Source organism: Engystomops pustulosus, chromosome 11 (assembly GCF_040894005.1).
Source record: "Engystomops pustulosus chromosome 11, aEngPut4.maternal, whole genome shotgun sequence".
Lineage (NCBI taxonomy): Eukaryota > Metazoa > Chordata > Amphibia > Anura > Leptodactylidae > Engystomops > Engystomops pustulosus.
The window spans coordinates 72,599,324-72,614,333 of NC_092421.1; the positions used below are offsets into that span (position 1 = coordinate 72,599,324).

Genomic DNA, 15,010 nt, shown 5'->3' on the forward strand with positions numbered 1-15,010 from the left:
CATACTACCTAAAAAAAAAAAAAAATCACTGTTTTCTTCACTATATGCAGGTTATATGTCTACCATGTGATACCAGAAACCAATCGAGTCCTTGAAGGCCTTGAACCACTCGTGGCTAAATAAATGGCAATGGTATGGAATGTAGAATTTCTCACCACTCTCCAGGAATTTCTTGGCTTTGCTCTGGATTTCACTGTTCAGTTGATGAGTCTTCTCCAGATACTGAAGGATGAAGATATTAGGAACAAAGAGAACCATGTTCTGTTCCCCACATCCATATGGCATGGCCAGGAGACGGTCAAGGTTCTGCATGGCTGAGCCCATGAGATCTCCTGAAGTGCAAGAACATTTCGTAAATTCATAATAAAAAACATGAATGTGTTATAAATATTGGGGAACATTTATGAAAAGTCTTAGTCAGACGGTCGTGGGGGGTGTAGATATGACCGACGTATATATGCCCAATATAAGTCCCACATATAGGGAAATGGGCGCACGGCACACGTGCGGCACCGTACCGCTCCGTACCCCTTGAAAAGATAGGGCATCTCCTCCTCTAACATCTATGGCAGGCAACGGGCATCTGAATGTAGCCTTAAGGTAAGACAATGCAGAGTTAGACTATATAGTTTAGTTCCTGTCATATGCTGGATAGTGGGGTTTGCAGGGCTCCAGTTTGGGTCCCTGGACAAGACCCTGAACATAATTTTGATGTTAGAGTTCAGGCAAAATTAAGTTCAGGGATGGGTGACCGAAGCTTATACCACACTATTTAACAACCACGATCAGTCTCAGCACCGATCGTTCCCCACATCCATATGGCATGGCCAGGAGATGGTCAAGGTTCTGTATGGCTGTGCCCATGAGATGTGGATGTTGACTTTCAAATATGTTCAGAAACCTGCCAATTTCCATTCAAATGGGTGGCAGCTCCTGCGTGTAGGTTGTGAAAAACGGAAGTGTGCTGCCTGTATTTAAATACCCCTGCGGTGGGAGGAGGGGGGGGGTCTTGCCGCGCATGGAGTTGGACGTGTAAGCCTGTAGCTCCGGAGCCCGGCAGTCATTAAGCGACACATAGTAGTCACATCATATCAGCGCCTCCCCGATTTTACAGCTGACGACCTCAGGAAGATACCGAGAGCAACTGTGAAAGGGGAGATTGAAGAAGCGACGCGGCTTTTTTAAACTGAGGATACGCCCCTTTTGGCACAACCGTCTCAAAAGTGTCTAAAACTCTTTATGTTATACAAGGTGTTATAGAACATTTTTTGGTGCAATTTACGCAAACTTCTGTCATAATAAGATTGATAAATCTGCCCATTGTCTTCCTCATCTTCTGATTTTTACAGTAATGGAGCTTTTTATTACAGGCAGTCCCCGGGTTACGTACAAGATATGGTCCGGAGGTTTGTTCTTAAGTTGTATTTGTATGGAAGTCAAAATTTTGTAGATTCAGACAAAAAAATTATTTTGGCCCCAGTGACAATTGGATTTTAAACATTTTTTGCTGTAATGGGACCAAGGATTATCAATAAAGCTTCATTAGAGACACCTTACATCTGATTATTGCAGTCTGGGACTATAGAGAGCTTCACCAGAGGTCAGAGGGGTCTGTCTGTAACTATGGGTTGTCTGTAAGTCGGGTGTCCTTAAGTAGGGGACCGCCTGTAATGGGTTATAATTAGAGATGAGCGAGCACTAAAATGCTCGGGTACTCGTTATTCGAGACGAACTTTTCGCGATGCTCGAGTGCTCGTCTCGAATAACGAGCCCCATTGAAGTCAATGGGAGACTCGAGCATTTTTCCCCTGCACAGGGAAGCTTGGCCAAACACCTGGGAACCTCAGAAAAGGATGGAAACACCACGGAAATGGACAGGAAACAGCAGGGGCAGCATGCATGGATGCCTCTGAGGCTGCCTAATCGCACCATTATGCCAAAATTATGGGCAACAGCATGGCCATGACAGAGTGACCGAATGAGCCTAGATAGCATCTAAAACATGCAATAATTGACCCTGACACTATAGGGGACGGCATGCAGAGGCAGTGGCAGCAGCGGCAGGCTAGAGAGTGTCATGGCGACATACCCTAAATGGACTCAGGTTTCACCAAAGGAGGTGAGCAAGAAGCGCTGAAATGATTTCCTATGTGAACAAAAGGTTGACGGTATATTTAGTCCATAACACAGCATGGTGGCGACATAGTGACCAAGTTCCATAACGTATCTGGTGAAACACCCGAAAAATGAGCCTGACACAGCTCGTTTGATAAAGGGACGACATGTGGAGGCAGCCATGGAGACGACTTCCATGATTAAGAGTGACTACTGGGGCATCCATATTGCTTCTATGATTGAAACTTCAGGTCTCCAGCATGGCGGTGACAGATGGGCCGAGTTCCATTATGTATCTGGTGAAACACCCGAAAATTCTGCCTGACACAGCTCGTTTGATAAGGGGATGATGTGCTGCATATCCTCTCGTGCTCCAGCGTCTGGGGTATAGAGAGTTGAAAGTTGCGCATGGAGACATTGGTGGACGCTGTGGAGGATCGTGGAGGGAAAATGGACAGGAAACAGCAGGGGCAGCATGCATGGATGCCTCTGAGGCTGCCTAGTCTTGGGATGGAGCTGGCGGTCCGCTGCCAGGCGAGCTTTCGCCTGTCCAAGCCCCTGTCTCTCGGCTCCTCCCCACACAAAATGGGCCTGGGGGCCAGAAGCGTTTACTTTGAAAAAATTATAATTTTCAAAGCAGGCGGGGTCGTTTGAATATTTCACCTAGGAATAATGGAATAGCATGGTGGTTCTATTTTTAATTGTTCTTTCGGAAATGGTTCCATGATTAAGAGCGACAGTATGGGGCATCCATTTTGCGCTGCTATGATTGCAACTTCAGGTCTCCAGCATGGCGGCGACAGAAGGGCCGAGTTCCACTATGTATCTGGTGAAACACCTGAAAATTCTGCCCGACACAGCTCGTTTGATAAGGGGATGATGTATGGAGGCAGTGAACTAGTAGTAGATTAAAGGTGCTGCAGTTAAAACTATGTTAGTTGGATCTTGGGATGGAGCTGGCGCTCAGCTGCCAGGCGAGCTTTCGCCAATCCAAGCCCCTGTCTCTCGGCTACTCCCCAAACAGCACTTCTAAGAACCTTTTGTATAAGATCAAGTGTAGTAGCGTTCTTATAAGTTTTGGATATGGCGGGTGAAGGGAATGTAAACAGATGCGCAAGAAGCGCTGAAATAATATTGGTAAATGATAAAAGTTTGCCAGTATATTTTGTGGATTACACAGCAGGGTGGCGACAAAGTTAACAAGTTTGATGTGGAAGCCATGAAAACAACCCAAAATTCTGCCTGACACAGCTCGTTTGATAAGGGGACCATGTATGGAGGCAGCTATATGGACGACTTTTGGAGGCAGCTATGGCGATGACTTGTGGCGGTAGCAATGGAGACAACGTGTGGAGGCAGCTAAAAAGACGATGTGTGGAGGCTGCTATGGAGACAATTTAATTTGGATAGTGCCTGTATGTGGCAGTCCAAAAAAGTTTTCAAACCAGAGGAGCAGGTAGGTGGTCCTCCAGAAAAATTAAATAGATTGAGTGCCTGTATGTGGCACTCCCAAAAATTGTTTAAAACAGAGGACCGGGTAAGTGGCCCTCCAGAAAAATTAAATACATAGAGTACTATAGCTAGAGCCAGTTGGCCCTGGCAAAAAATAGCCAGTTTCCTCTGCTTTAGTGTACAAAGAGGAGGAGAAGGAGGACAATGAGGAGGAGGAGTGCAAACATTATTCAGGTTGAGCTTCTTTCATCTGGTGGAGAATGGAAATTCTGAGAAATCCAGGCTTTATTCATCTTGATAAGCGTCAGCCTGTCAGCGCTGTCAGTCGACAGGCGTGTATGCTTATCGGTGATGATGCCACCAGCTGCACTGAAAACCCGCTCGGACAACACGCTAGCGGCAGGGCAGGCAAGAACCTCCAAGGCGTACAGCGCCAGTTTTGTCCAGCTTTGAAACCCAGTAGTTGTAGGGAGCTGTGTGATCATTTAGGACGATGGTATGGTCAGCTACGTACTCCCTCACCATCTTTCTGTAAAGATCAGCCCTACTCTGCCGAGACTGGGGACAGGTGACAGTGTCTTGCTGGGGTGACATAAAACTGGCAAAGGCCTTGTAAAGCATACCCCTGCCAGTGCCACTGACCATCTGTGTTGACTCCTCAAAGTTACTCAGCACCTGACAGATATCAGACATCCATGTCCACTCCTCATTGTAGACTTGAGGAAGCTGACTGACCTGACTACCAGTTCTGGTGGAAGTTGACATCTGGCAGTCTACAATCGCTCTGCGCTGCTGGTAAACTCTGGATAACATGGTTAATGTTGAATTCCACCCGGTGGGCACGTCGCACAACAGTCGGTGAGCGTGAGCAAATCAGACAGATTGGGGTATGTCTTGAGGAAACGCTGAACTATCAGATTTAACACATGGGCCAGGCATGGCACATGTATCAGTCTGCCGAGTTGCAGAGCCGCCACCAGGTTACGGCCGTCGTCACACCCAAACATGCCTGACTTCAGGTTCAGCGGAGCCAGCCACAGATTAGTGTGCGCCGTGATGCCCTGTAATAGTTCTTGGGCGGTGTGCCTTTTATCGCCTAGGCTCAGCAGTTTGAGCACCGCCTGTCGCTTAGCGATGGCGCTGCTGCTGTGCCTAGAGCTACTGACTGATGGCGCCATGCCCACGGATGGTAATTCGGAGGAGGTGGAGGAGGGGTGGGAGGAGGAGGAGGCATAGTAGGCCTTTGAGACCTGGACCGAGGTAGGCCCCGCAATCCTCAGCGTCGGCAGTATATGACCAGCCCCAGGGTCAGACTCGGTCCCAGCCTCCACCAAGTTAACCCAATGTGCCGTCAGCGATACATAATGGCCCTGCCCGGCAGCACTCGTCCACGTGTCCATGGTCAGGTGGACCTTGTCAGAAACGGCGTTGATCAGGGCACGGATGATGTTGTCTGACACGTACTTGTGCAGGGCTGGAACGGCACATCGGGAAAAGTAGTGGCGGCTGGGGACCGAATACCGAGGGGCGCCGCCGCCATGAGGTTTTGAAAGGTCTTGGTCTCTACCAGCCTATATGGCAGCATCTCCAGGCTAAGCAGTTTGGAGATGTGGACATTGAGGGCTTGGGCGTGTGGGTGGGTTGCACTATACTTCCTTTTGCGCTCCAGCGTCTGGTGTATGGAGAGCTGAACACTGGTGGAGGCTGTGGAGGATCGTGGAGGCGAAGATGGGGTTTTCGCACGGGAGGTGTTTGGGCCGGGGTCCTGGGCAGGGGGCTGACTAGCAGATGACACAGGGGAAGGTGCAGTGGTGTGCCCGGCCAGAGGTGAACGGGCTTGGTGCCATTGAGTGGGGTGTTTAGCATTCATATGCCTGCGCATACTGGTGGTAGTTAAGCTAGTAGTGGTGGAACCCCTGCTGATCCTGGTTTGGCACAGGTTGCACACCACAGTCCGTCGGTCATTTGGTGTTTCTTTAAAGAACCTCCAGACTTCTGAAAATCTAGCCCTCGCCACGGGAGCTTGACTACGTGAAACATTTGGCGCTGATGCACCAGCTCTGGCCCTACCACTGCCTCTTCCAACCTGTTCTGCTATAGGACTCGCCTCCGTCTCAGAAGCACTGTGTTCACCCGGCCTATCAACCCAGCTTGGATCTGTCACCTCATCATCCTCCGATCCCTCAGTCTGCTCCCCCCTCGGACTTCCTGCCCTGACAATAACTTCACCACTGTCTGAAAAACCGTTTCTCCTCATCGTCCGACACCTCTTTACACACTTCTTCCACTACGTCATTAATGTCATTATCACCCACAGACTGCAACCGGTGGAAAACCTGGGCATCGGAAAATAGCTCAGCAGCAACCGGACAAGTGGTTTGTGACTGTGGGAAGGGTCCAGAAAACAGTTCCTCAGAGTATGCCGGTTCAAATGCCAAATTTTGCTGGGAGGGGGCAGACTGGGGGGAAGGAGGTGGAGGAGGTGGAGGAGCTGGAGGAGTGCTGATTTCGGTGACATGGGTGGACTGCGTGGAAGACTGACTGGTGGACAAATGGCTAGAAGCATTGTCCGCAATCCACGACATCACCTCTTCGCACTGTTCTGGCCTCAACAGTGCTCTACCACGAGTCCCAGTAACTTGAGACATGATGAACCTAGGGAGTGTAGCTCTGCGGCGTTCCCCTGCTCCCTCATCAGCAGGTGGTGTCTCACCCCGCCCAGGACCACGGCCTCTGACCCCTGCAGTAGTTGGACGCCCACGTCCACGCCCTCGTCCTCTACCCCTAGCCCTCGGGTTAAACATTTTCCAAATTAAAGTGTAAACTTTAATTTTATTTTTTTTTAAACAAAACGATGCTATCCTATTGCTATGGCTAGTTTCTAACCTACACTGACAGCACACAACTGGATTTTGTGCTGTGCCTGATGACTTTGAGTTATAAAAAAAAATAAACGTAAAAAAAAATTAATCAGAAGACTGTGCCTAATTCAAATCAAACCCCTAATAAATTGTCCCACTTCTGTGTTTGAGGTGGATATGCGTGTCACTAAGAGCTAAACACAACGGTCGCAAGTCTCCCTGCAAATTCCTCACAATATGGTACTAGCTGCACTACTAGTGGCAGCAAGCCCAGCCACAAGCAAACCAAAAAAAAGTAAATATATAACGTTTTTGCAGCCCTAAGAATCACTCCTGCCTAACACTATTCTAATAGAACACCCTAACGTTTTCCCTGACCAGCAGCAGCTCTCTCCCTAGCGGCATCCAGACAGAGAATGATCCGAGCAGCGCGGGCAGGGGCTAGTCTATTCCAGGGTCACCTGATCTGGGCAGCCAACCACTGCTATCGACGTGTAAGGGTACCACGTCATGCTGGGTGGAGTGCAGAGTCTCCTGGCTTGTGATTGGCTCTGTTTTTGGCCGTCAAAAATCACAACGGCGGGAGATGCCGTTCTCTCGAGCGGGCGAAGTACTCGTCCCAGCAAAGAGCAGTTACGAGTACGCTAATGCTCAAACGAGCATCAAGCTCGGACGAGTATGTTCGCTCATCTCTAGTAACTACTAATCCCATATAAAGGCATTTACGGGTTACATATAAGAAAGGTTCATTAAATTTGTTCTTGTGTTGAATTTGTATGTAAGTCAGAACTGGTATATTTTATAATAGTAGCTCCAGACAAAAAAAACTATTGGATTTTCAAAAGTTTGTGTTGTAATGGAAACATTATCAACGCTGGTTAGCATTACAGCCTTGCAGTGATGGGGACCTGGGTTCATGTTCCAGGGTAAACATCTGCAAAGAGTTTGTATATTCTCTCCGTGTTTGCGTGGGTTTCCTCCGGGTCCTCCGGTTTTCTGCCACACGCCATAAACATAATGGTAGATTGATTAGGTTGTCAGCTACATTGGGGACAGGGACCGATTTGGCAAAACTCGGTGCAGCGTTGCCCAATCTGTGTGCGCTATATAAATAAAGAATTATTATTATAACGTCATTACAGACACTTTACAGCCTGGGACTATAGAAGAGCATCCAGAGAGCTTCTCCAGAGGTCACAGTGGGGAGAGGGGTCCGTCTGTAATAAGGGGTTGTCTATAAGTCAGGGACCACCTTTATTATTCATGATGACACTAATGGAAGGATTCATACATTATAGGTCTTACCCAGCATTGTAATATGAGCTCTTGCAGAGTCCTCCAGAATATTATCTGGAATTTTCAGAGAAATCTCTTCCACTTTAGGTTGTCCTAAAATATAATGGCAACATGGTTTATTATAGAAAAACAAAAATCATATTGAAAAGGACAAGTCTTAGTTGTAAAATTCACTCTATGGAGGTTTATCCCTTGAGGACCTCAAATCTGACATCTTACATCAGAAACAAATGTTCTAAAGATTATTCCAAAATTGTGAGCCGGACACCTGAGAGCCACAAATGAAGGTCTTAGGCAAAGGGTGAATCACAGGAGAAGCACAAGACTGTACGATGTGCAGCAGCATTCATGTCATTGGCAATGATGTTGGAAAAAAAACATACATCACTAACAGGAAGCAGTTTTTAGCTTTTTGGTTTTACAAATATGGTTCACATGGCATAACACATATAGTGTAATGCTATACATGGCGCGTCTACGTGAAAAAAGACATTCCATGAAAATATCACAATATGATTTCTCTTAAATGGTTTGCCCTAGTGAGCAGTGAAGTCACATCCATCCTGTGGCCTTGCAGCATCTCACTCCCATTCCAGTGAATGGACTTGAATTGCAATACCAAGTATAGCCACTATACAACATACTTCAGTCTCTTCACTCTGCAGATGCTGGAATACCCCTTTAAAGGAAACCCACCACCACGGATCTACCTATTAAGGTGCATCTAACGAATGTAAGGATAGACCTTTTAGGTTTAATGGACTTGATGTGCAGATTTTCTTAAGAGGCTACTGGGGTGTGGAGTAGCCGGAGTAGAGGTTACGTTGTGCGGCTACTCCACACCCCAGTAGCCTCTTTGATCCTCCTACCAGATATCTTCAGCGTGCAGCTACAAGGAGCTGCGTGCAGTCGTCCATGAAGCCCGTGTTCTGCGCGTGTGCAGAACTTCGGCTTCGCGGACGAGTACGCTCAGCACCTTGTTGCGGCACGCTGAAGATATCTGGTAGGATGATCAAAAAGTGTACTGGTGCATGGAGTAGCCGCGTTTTGTAGCCTCAGCTCCGGCTACTCCACGCCCCAGTAGCCTCTTTAAATTTGCATATCAAGGCCATTAAACTTTCTAAAACATTGTGGGGACTAAAGGATTAGCCCTAAAAAGGGTTATCCTTACATTCGTTAGATGCACCTACCACCGGATCTACCTTAATAGGTCAGTCCATGGTGGTAGGTTTCCTTTAACCTTAAACTGTTCTGGAGAGACTTTCTTTTCGAAAGAACAGACAAACATGACATAGTACAGCAGTAGAGACATATGAGACAAAATAATGAAAAGTCAAAAAGAAAGGAGAACATTCCCCGATAACTACCCCTGGCCAGTAACACAAAAATCAGCATCTGGCCAAAAACCTTAGTCTACACAAAACCAAACAAATTGTACCCGGAAGGGATAGGGTAGAGGGCAGAGAGAAAGAAAGGGGGAAGGAGTAACCACTAAAACACCAGCAGGGATTGGGAGTAGACCTATCATTCATCCAAGAGGGAGCGATATTCCTGGGAGGCCTGGATATAGATCCAGAGGGTCTCCCATTCCTTATACCTCCTGAAGGTCAAATCCTCCATCCGTTGGATATCTTCCAGTAATTATACAACTGCATTTTTGTGACACTTAATGACACTTGAATGTGTAAAGAAGGAAAGATATAAAAATAAAAAGTTTGCCAAATTTGTTATACTCCTTACTTGCTATAACATGTACAATTTGCAATTGATTGAAAATTTAAACTATAAATCTCTATCACCGATTAGCATCACACGTCCGGCCATATGTAATATTACGTCTCTTACCTCCTTCTTTAATACAGATTAGAGAGCTGTGTGATTTCTCCACCAGAACACCTCCAGGCTGAAAAGACCAAAAAAACTATTACATATTTTGGTAAAAGTAATCAAATTTGCAATACAAAGGTTTGGTTTAAAGAGATTTTGCCATTTAAAGAGAATTTCTTATTTGCAGGCTTTTAAGGATGAGCAAATCTATTTGTCAATTTGTAGATTCATATAAATCTGGTGTATTTTCTGAAAACCACAGGGGGGGGGGTATATATACCAATATCCAGGACAATTAAAGCGAAAAAGATTTGGATGCAAAGATTTGGCACAGCTTCAGGGAAGTAAAGCTATAGTAAAGCTGCAGTAAAATTGTAGTAAAGCTACAGTAAAGCTACAGTAAAGCTACAGTAAAGCTATAGTAAAGCTATAGTAAAGCTACAGTAAAGTTGTAGTAAAGTTGTAGTAAAGCTACAGTAAAGCTACAGTAAAGCTACAGTAAAGCTATAGTAAAGCTATAGTAAAGCTACAGTAAAGCTACAGTAAAGCTACAGTAAAGCTACAGTAAAGCTACAGTAAAGCTACAGTAAAGCTGCAGTAAAGTTGTAGTAAAGCTGCAGTAAAGTTGTAGTAAAGCTATAGTAAAGCTGCAGTAAAGCTATAGTAAAGCTGCAGTAAAGCTATAGTAAAGCTACAGTAAAGCTACAGTAAAGTTGTAGTAAAGCTATAGTAAAGCTATAGTAAAGCTACTGTAAAGTTGTAGTAAAGCTATAGTAAAGCTACAGTAAAGTTGTAGTAAAGCTATAGTAAAGCTACAGTAAAGTTGTAGTAAAGCTATAGTAAAGCTACAGTAAAGTTGTAGTAAAGCTATAGCAAAGCTTCGGTAAAGTTATAGTAAAAGTCAAAACATGTTTGCAACACAATCAGCATTTATTCATTTTAGCAAATTCTGAAGTGTATCTTCAACATTTGCTCAAATATTCTAATGTGCTGGTCTGTTTATATGACAGCTGGCTAAATATTTGTCCCAGTTTGATCTACCAATAGTAGACTTAACCAATTTATTTCAACCCCATTTCTGCACCTACCTGTACCAGTACTGGCTTTATAACGGTGTCAGTGCTGCCTTGTTTGGGAACCACAGGGATTTCATTTCCACAAAATTCCTCTGTGTCTACAGCTTCTGTCCGGACAGTGATATTTACTTCTCCTAGAGGATGTAAACAGAAAACCATCCTGAATGTCACAGGTTAGGTTTTTTCGAAAGCGATAGCTGATATTGTCACGAGAAATCCTGGCCACCTAATGGGGCTCATTTTCTTTACGACGCACTTTAGTTGGACCGTGCACGTTCTTCATAGCTAAAACGGCTTGTACAGCTATTTTAGAAGTGTCTGCGCTGCAATTGTGTTGCACGCAACCCTTTTGTGGCGCGGCTTCGTTGGCACAAATTAGGGGGCGTGCCGTTGGACGGTCCAACTGATTCGGACCAGACACCATATTTAACTTTCAAATTGTGTTGCACGCCCTATGTTAAAGGTGCACCACAAAAAAGATGGTGAACTCTGTTGGACCTGAGTGGGAAAGCGACACACGATCTTAGTGAAGCGCCGCACGCAGTATTATACACGGACAATGCACTTTCTGTGAACTTGAGCGGCATTGTAAGTAACTGTGCCCCAACATCCATTATCCAATCTCCTCAGTGGTCTCACAATCCTAAAGTCTCAGTTTTAACACTGGTCAACACAAGACTAAAGAGAGCGACCCCTCATTATCTGCGTTGATGATGTTACCTAATAATCATGTAACATAGTTAGTGGTCATAAAGTAGCTTTTTGTTTTATTGTTAGCAAAAGTACAAAAAGTTGTATTTAATTTGAAGTGTGTTGGTAAGTTTTATCTCCAAGTCTCAGCTCCCATCATACCCAGTTTGGCGGCTTTCAGGTTCCAGTAGAAGGTTTTGCTTTCATCGGCGCAGATACAGCTGCTGTACTGACAGTGATCACACGGCTGCTCCTCTAACTCCTCCGTGGTCTGCAGGGTGGTCCGTACCTGGAAGTACAGATATGTATACATGTCTGAGGTTTTCTAGCTTCTACAGGTGTCTATTTAAACAGTTGGATTGGGCCCAGCAGAAGACCCTCCAGTGGGCCTGCTGTAGTAGGCATCAGGTTCTACAATTTCCAGGAGACATCATCTTTTTGGGTTAGATAAATAATTTACTATTGACAGTTTAAAAAAAATATATAAAAAAATTCAGCTTCAGAAACCTCAGTCCAGCTTTGGTCTCATAATCTTCTAATTTGGCAATTATGGGAAACCATGGAGTCTTAACATAAAAAATAACAGCACGCCCCTTGTATATGATGATCCTGTTGGAGTGCCGCAAAACTTACTTTACATGCCATATGGGAGGTAGTGGACTTCCTTAAAGTTGTTCAAGAGACATGCAAAATATTTGCCAAAATGAAGGAGAACTTAATTTTCATCAATGTTAGGCCCCATGCACACTGCCTTTTTGGGGATGCATATACGGGCACAAGTTTGTTGCCCTATAGACAGCCCCATAGACGGCAATAGGCCCCGTGCATGGTACAGTAAGCACATAGAATGCTCAACATACTGGGGCACATTTACTAAGGGTCCGCGTAACACATTTCCGTCGGGTTTCCTGAATGTTTCCGATTTGTGCCGAATTGCACAGGGGTTTTTGGCACACGCAATCGGATTTTGCTGCATCGGCGCCGGCTTTCATGCGACACAAATTGGGGATGTGGCCGTCGGACAACCGACTGATTCGGACAAACCGCAGAATTTTAAATTCACATGCACCGAGAAGAAGAAGGTGAACTCCAGTGGACCTCAGCAGGGGAGCGACACATGCAGGAAATTGGACGCACGATCTAAGTGAATCGCGGCAGCTCTGAATCCTCGTTGGACAACGCACTTCGGGGATCTCGACGGGACGGGTAAGTAAATGTGCCCCACTTGCGGTATCTTTGGCCTTAAGAATGGCCATGCGGGTCTATTTTCCATGGAGAGAGGAGCGGTGAGCGTCCTCTCCAATGTGCCTGGAGTATGTCCTTACGTGTGTGAAGCCTTAGACTGGGTCACTAGATAGTGGGCTATTCCAAATGAAAAATTCTAAAACTAACAATAAATTGAAGCTGGGTAAGAAGTAGATCCCTCAAATTTTTTCGTGGTAGATTGGGTGCATTGGTCTCATATAGCCATAGACTAAGATCCTCCCTGCCAAGCGTAAGATGGGATACTATGTCAAAAACTTCTGAATGGTTAACAAACACTTGTGAAACGATAGTTGTGCACAACAATAACAGCAAAATCATAGTAAATAAAGGCAAAAACGGCACTAAAAAGGAGCAATGTTAAAAACACTTGAAAACAAAAATATCAACCAATCGAGAAGTGGATAAAAATTTACACATCTATTTCATCATATGATGTAGAGGCCCAATGAGGTTTCATCACTGATAACACCCCATTAATTTTTATATGTGTTTAAATGGGAACTTTTCATCAGGAAGTTCCAAAAAGTTCCAAAAGCTTCTGGAATATGAATTTAAAGAAACTATTGAAAAGCAGTGAAATTATTCAGATGCTCCATAAAAGCTTTATTGAAATCAAAAATTTGAGACTATTAGGACCTGCCATCATGTAAAAATGATCTTTCCTGATGACAGGTTTCCTTCAAGAGTTTTTATTACTGTCTTCTTCAGGTATTATTGTTGTGCTTTTTTTCCCCTTGCATAATAAAACTATTAAACTGGTTTGACCATTTGGTTTGTGCCCTACGATCTCTATCTGTGTGCCGCCTTGTCTCCTTAGCAATTTTTGAAATTACATACGACTTTGTAAATAGATGAGTCGTTGGCAAGATTACCCATTGTACTTTATCACAGGTGATATAATACTTGATAGAATTTAGTTTTTTTTTTACCTTGATACATTGTTTCAGGTAGTTAAAGACGGAGGCTTTGAGGGTAAAGGTCTCTCCTCTGACCACAGAATACGGGAGGGTAAGATCCACAAAGAACGGCTGGAAAACTCTAAGGGACGAGGATGGAGACATCCCGAATCCACTGGGTCCCATACATACGGCTCCTGCAGTCCAGTCAGTGATTGTATCCGGAGCCTTATGATGGATTTCAGCAATGCCATAATCTCTAGATAAAACAAGAAAATAGACTTCTTATCCTGTAATATTTCACTAATTTAAAGGTTTTTCTTGCCAAAAAAGCAATAACACAACTTCCTGATCTGTAGAGATGTGATTACTAGACCAGCAATGTTTAGGGGGTATAAGGGGCTTTTTGGGCAGGATAGTGAAGTCTTGTATATAACATATTGTAGTTCACCAATAATGCAGATGCCAGTAATATTTTCTAAGGTTTACCCCCAGGGAAGGCGATAATTTATCTCACTGTATGTAGGAAACATATTTTCTACTGTCCCCTTGTTTAATCCTCTAAGATAGTACCGGTACATCATTTTCATGTGTGTCAACCCAATTTAAGCCAGCGGGCCCTACAGGTATGTATATTTACGGTATACATTAGTTGCTTCTCCAAGAGTAACTTTAAAGGGTTTGTCCACTTGCAGAAAATAATTGAAATTGTTTGTGTAATGAAAAGTTATACAATTTTCCAAAAAAATTCTGTATTAATTTCTCAGGTTTTTTTTTTTAATATCTCTGCTTGTTGTCATTTAACAGGAAGCTTTAATTGTTACTTCCTGTGGATAAAAATTGTTCCTTGGTCATGTGATGATATACATGTGCATGGATCGTTATATCCCTGGTTGTGTGATGTCACACAGGTGCATGGATCGTTATATCCTTAGTTATTTGAGGTCACACAGGTACACGGCTCGTTATTCCCCTGGACATGTGATGTCACACAGGTGCACGGCTCATTATTTCCCTGGTGATGTGATGTTACACAGGTGCACGGCTCGTTATATCCCTGGTCATGTGACATCACACAGGTGCACGGCTCATTATATCCCTGGGCATGTGATGTCACACCGGTGCACGGCTCATTATATCCCTGGTCACGTGACATCACACAGGTGCACGGCACGTTATATTGCTGTTCATGTGATGTCACACAGGTGCACGGCTCGTTATATCCCTGGTCATGTGATGTCACACAGGTGCACTGCTTGTTAGTATCACAGAGAGCTGTGTATTTTAACAAACCGTGCAACTGTGTCACATGCCATGATCTTGGACCAGTTTTTATCCTCAGAAAGCTTCCAATACAATGACAGCAAACAGAGATCTAGAAAAAAAATTGAAAACTGCATAACTTTTCAATACACAAACAATATTTAAGTTTTTTACGAGAGCCTTACCATTTAAGTGGGAAGTCATTTTTATTGCACGTGAACATCAGGCTTTTACAAGAATATTCGCAATAAGTTTTAATTTTAGTATT

At 44.5% G+C, this 15,010-nt stretch overlaps 1 protein-coding gene across 1 annotated transcript in view; it reads right to left on the reverse strand.

Moving 5' to 3' along the window:
• Positions 1–15,010, reverse strand: part of LOC140105590 (alpha-2-macroglobulin-like) — a 75,311-nt gene that overhangs the window by 27,248 nt on the left and 33,053 nt on the right. Inside the window, exons 19-24 of the mRNA XM_072129577.1 lie at positions 13,513–13,738; positions 11,480–11,606; positions 10,640–10,761; positions 9,570–9,627; positions 7,734–7,817; positions 156–332 (exon numbers count right to left, since the gene is read on the reverse strand). Coding sequence (XP_071985678.1) covers positions 156–332; positions 7,734–7,817; positions 9,570–9,627; positions 10,640–10,761; positions 11,480–11,606; positions 13,513–13,738 — 794 coding nt within the window. The remainder of the gene's footprint in view (positions 1–155; positions 333–7,733; positions 7,818–9,569; positions 9,628–10,639; positions 10,762–11,479; positions 11,607–13,512; positions 13,739–15,010) is intronic.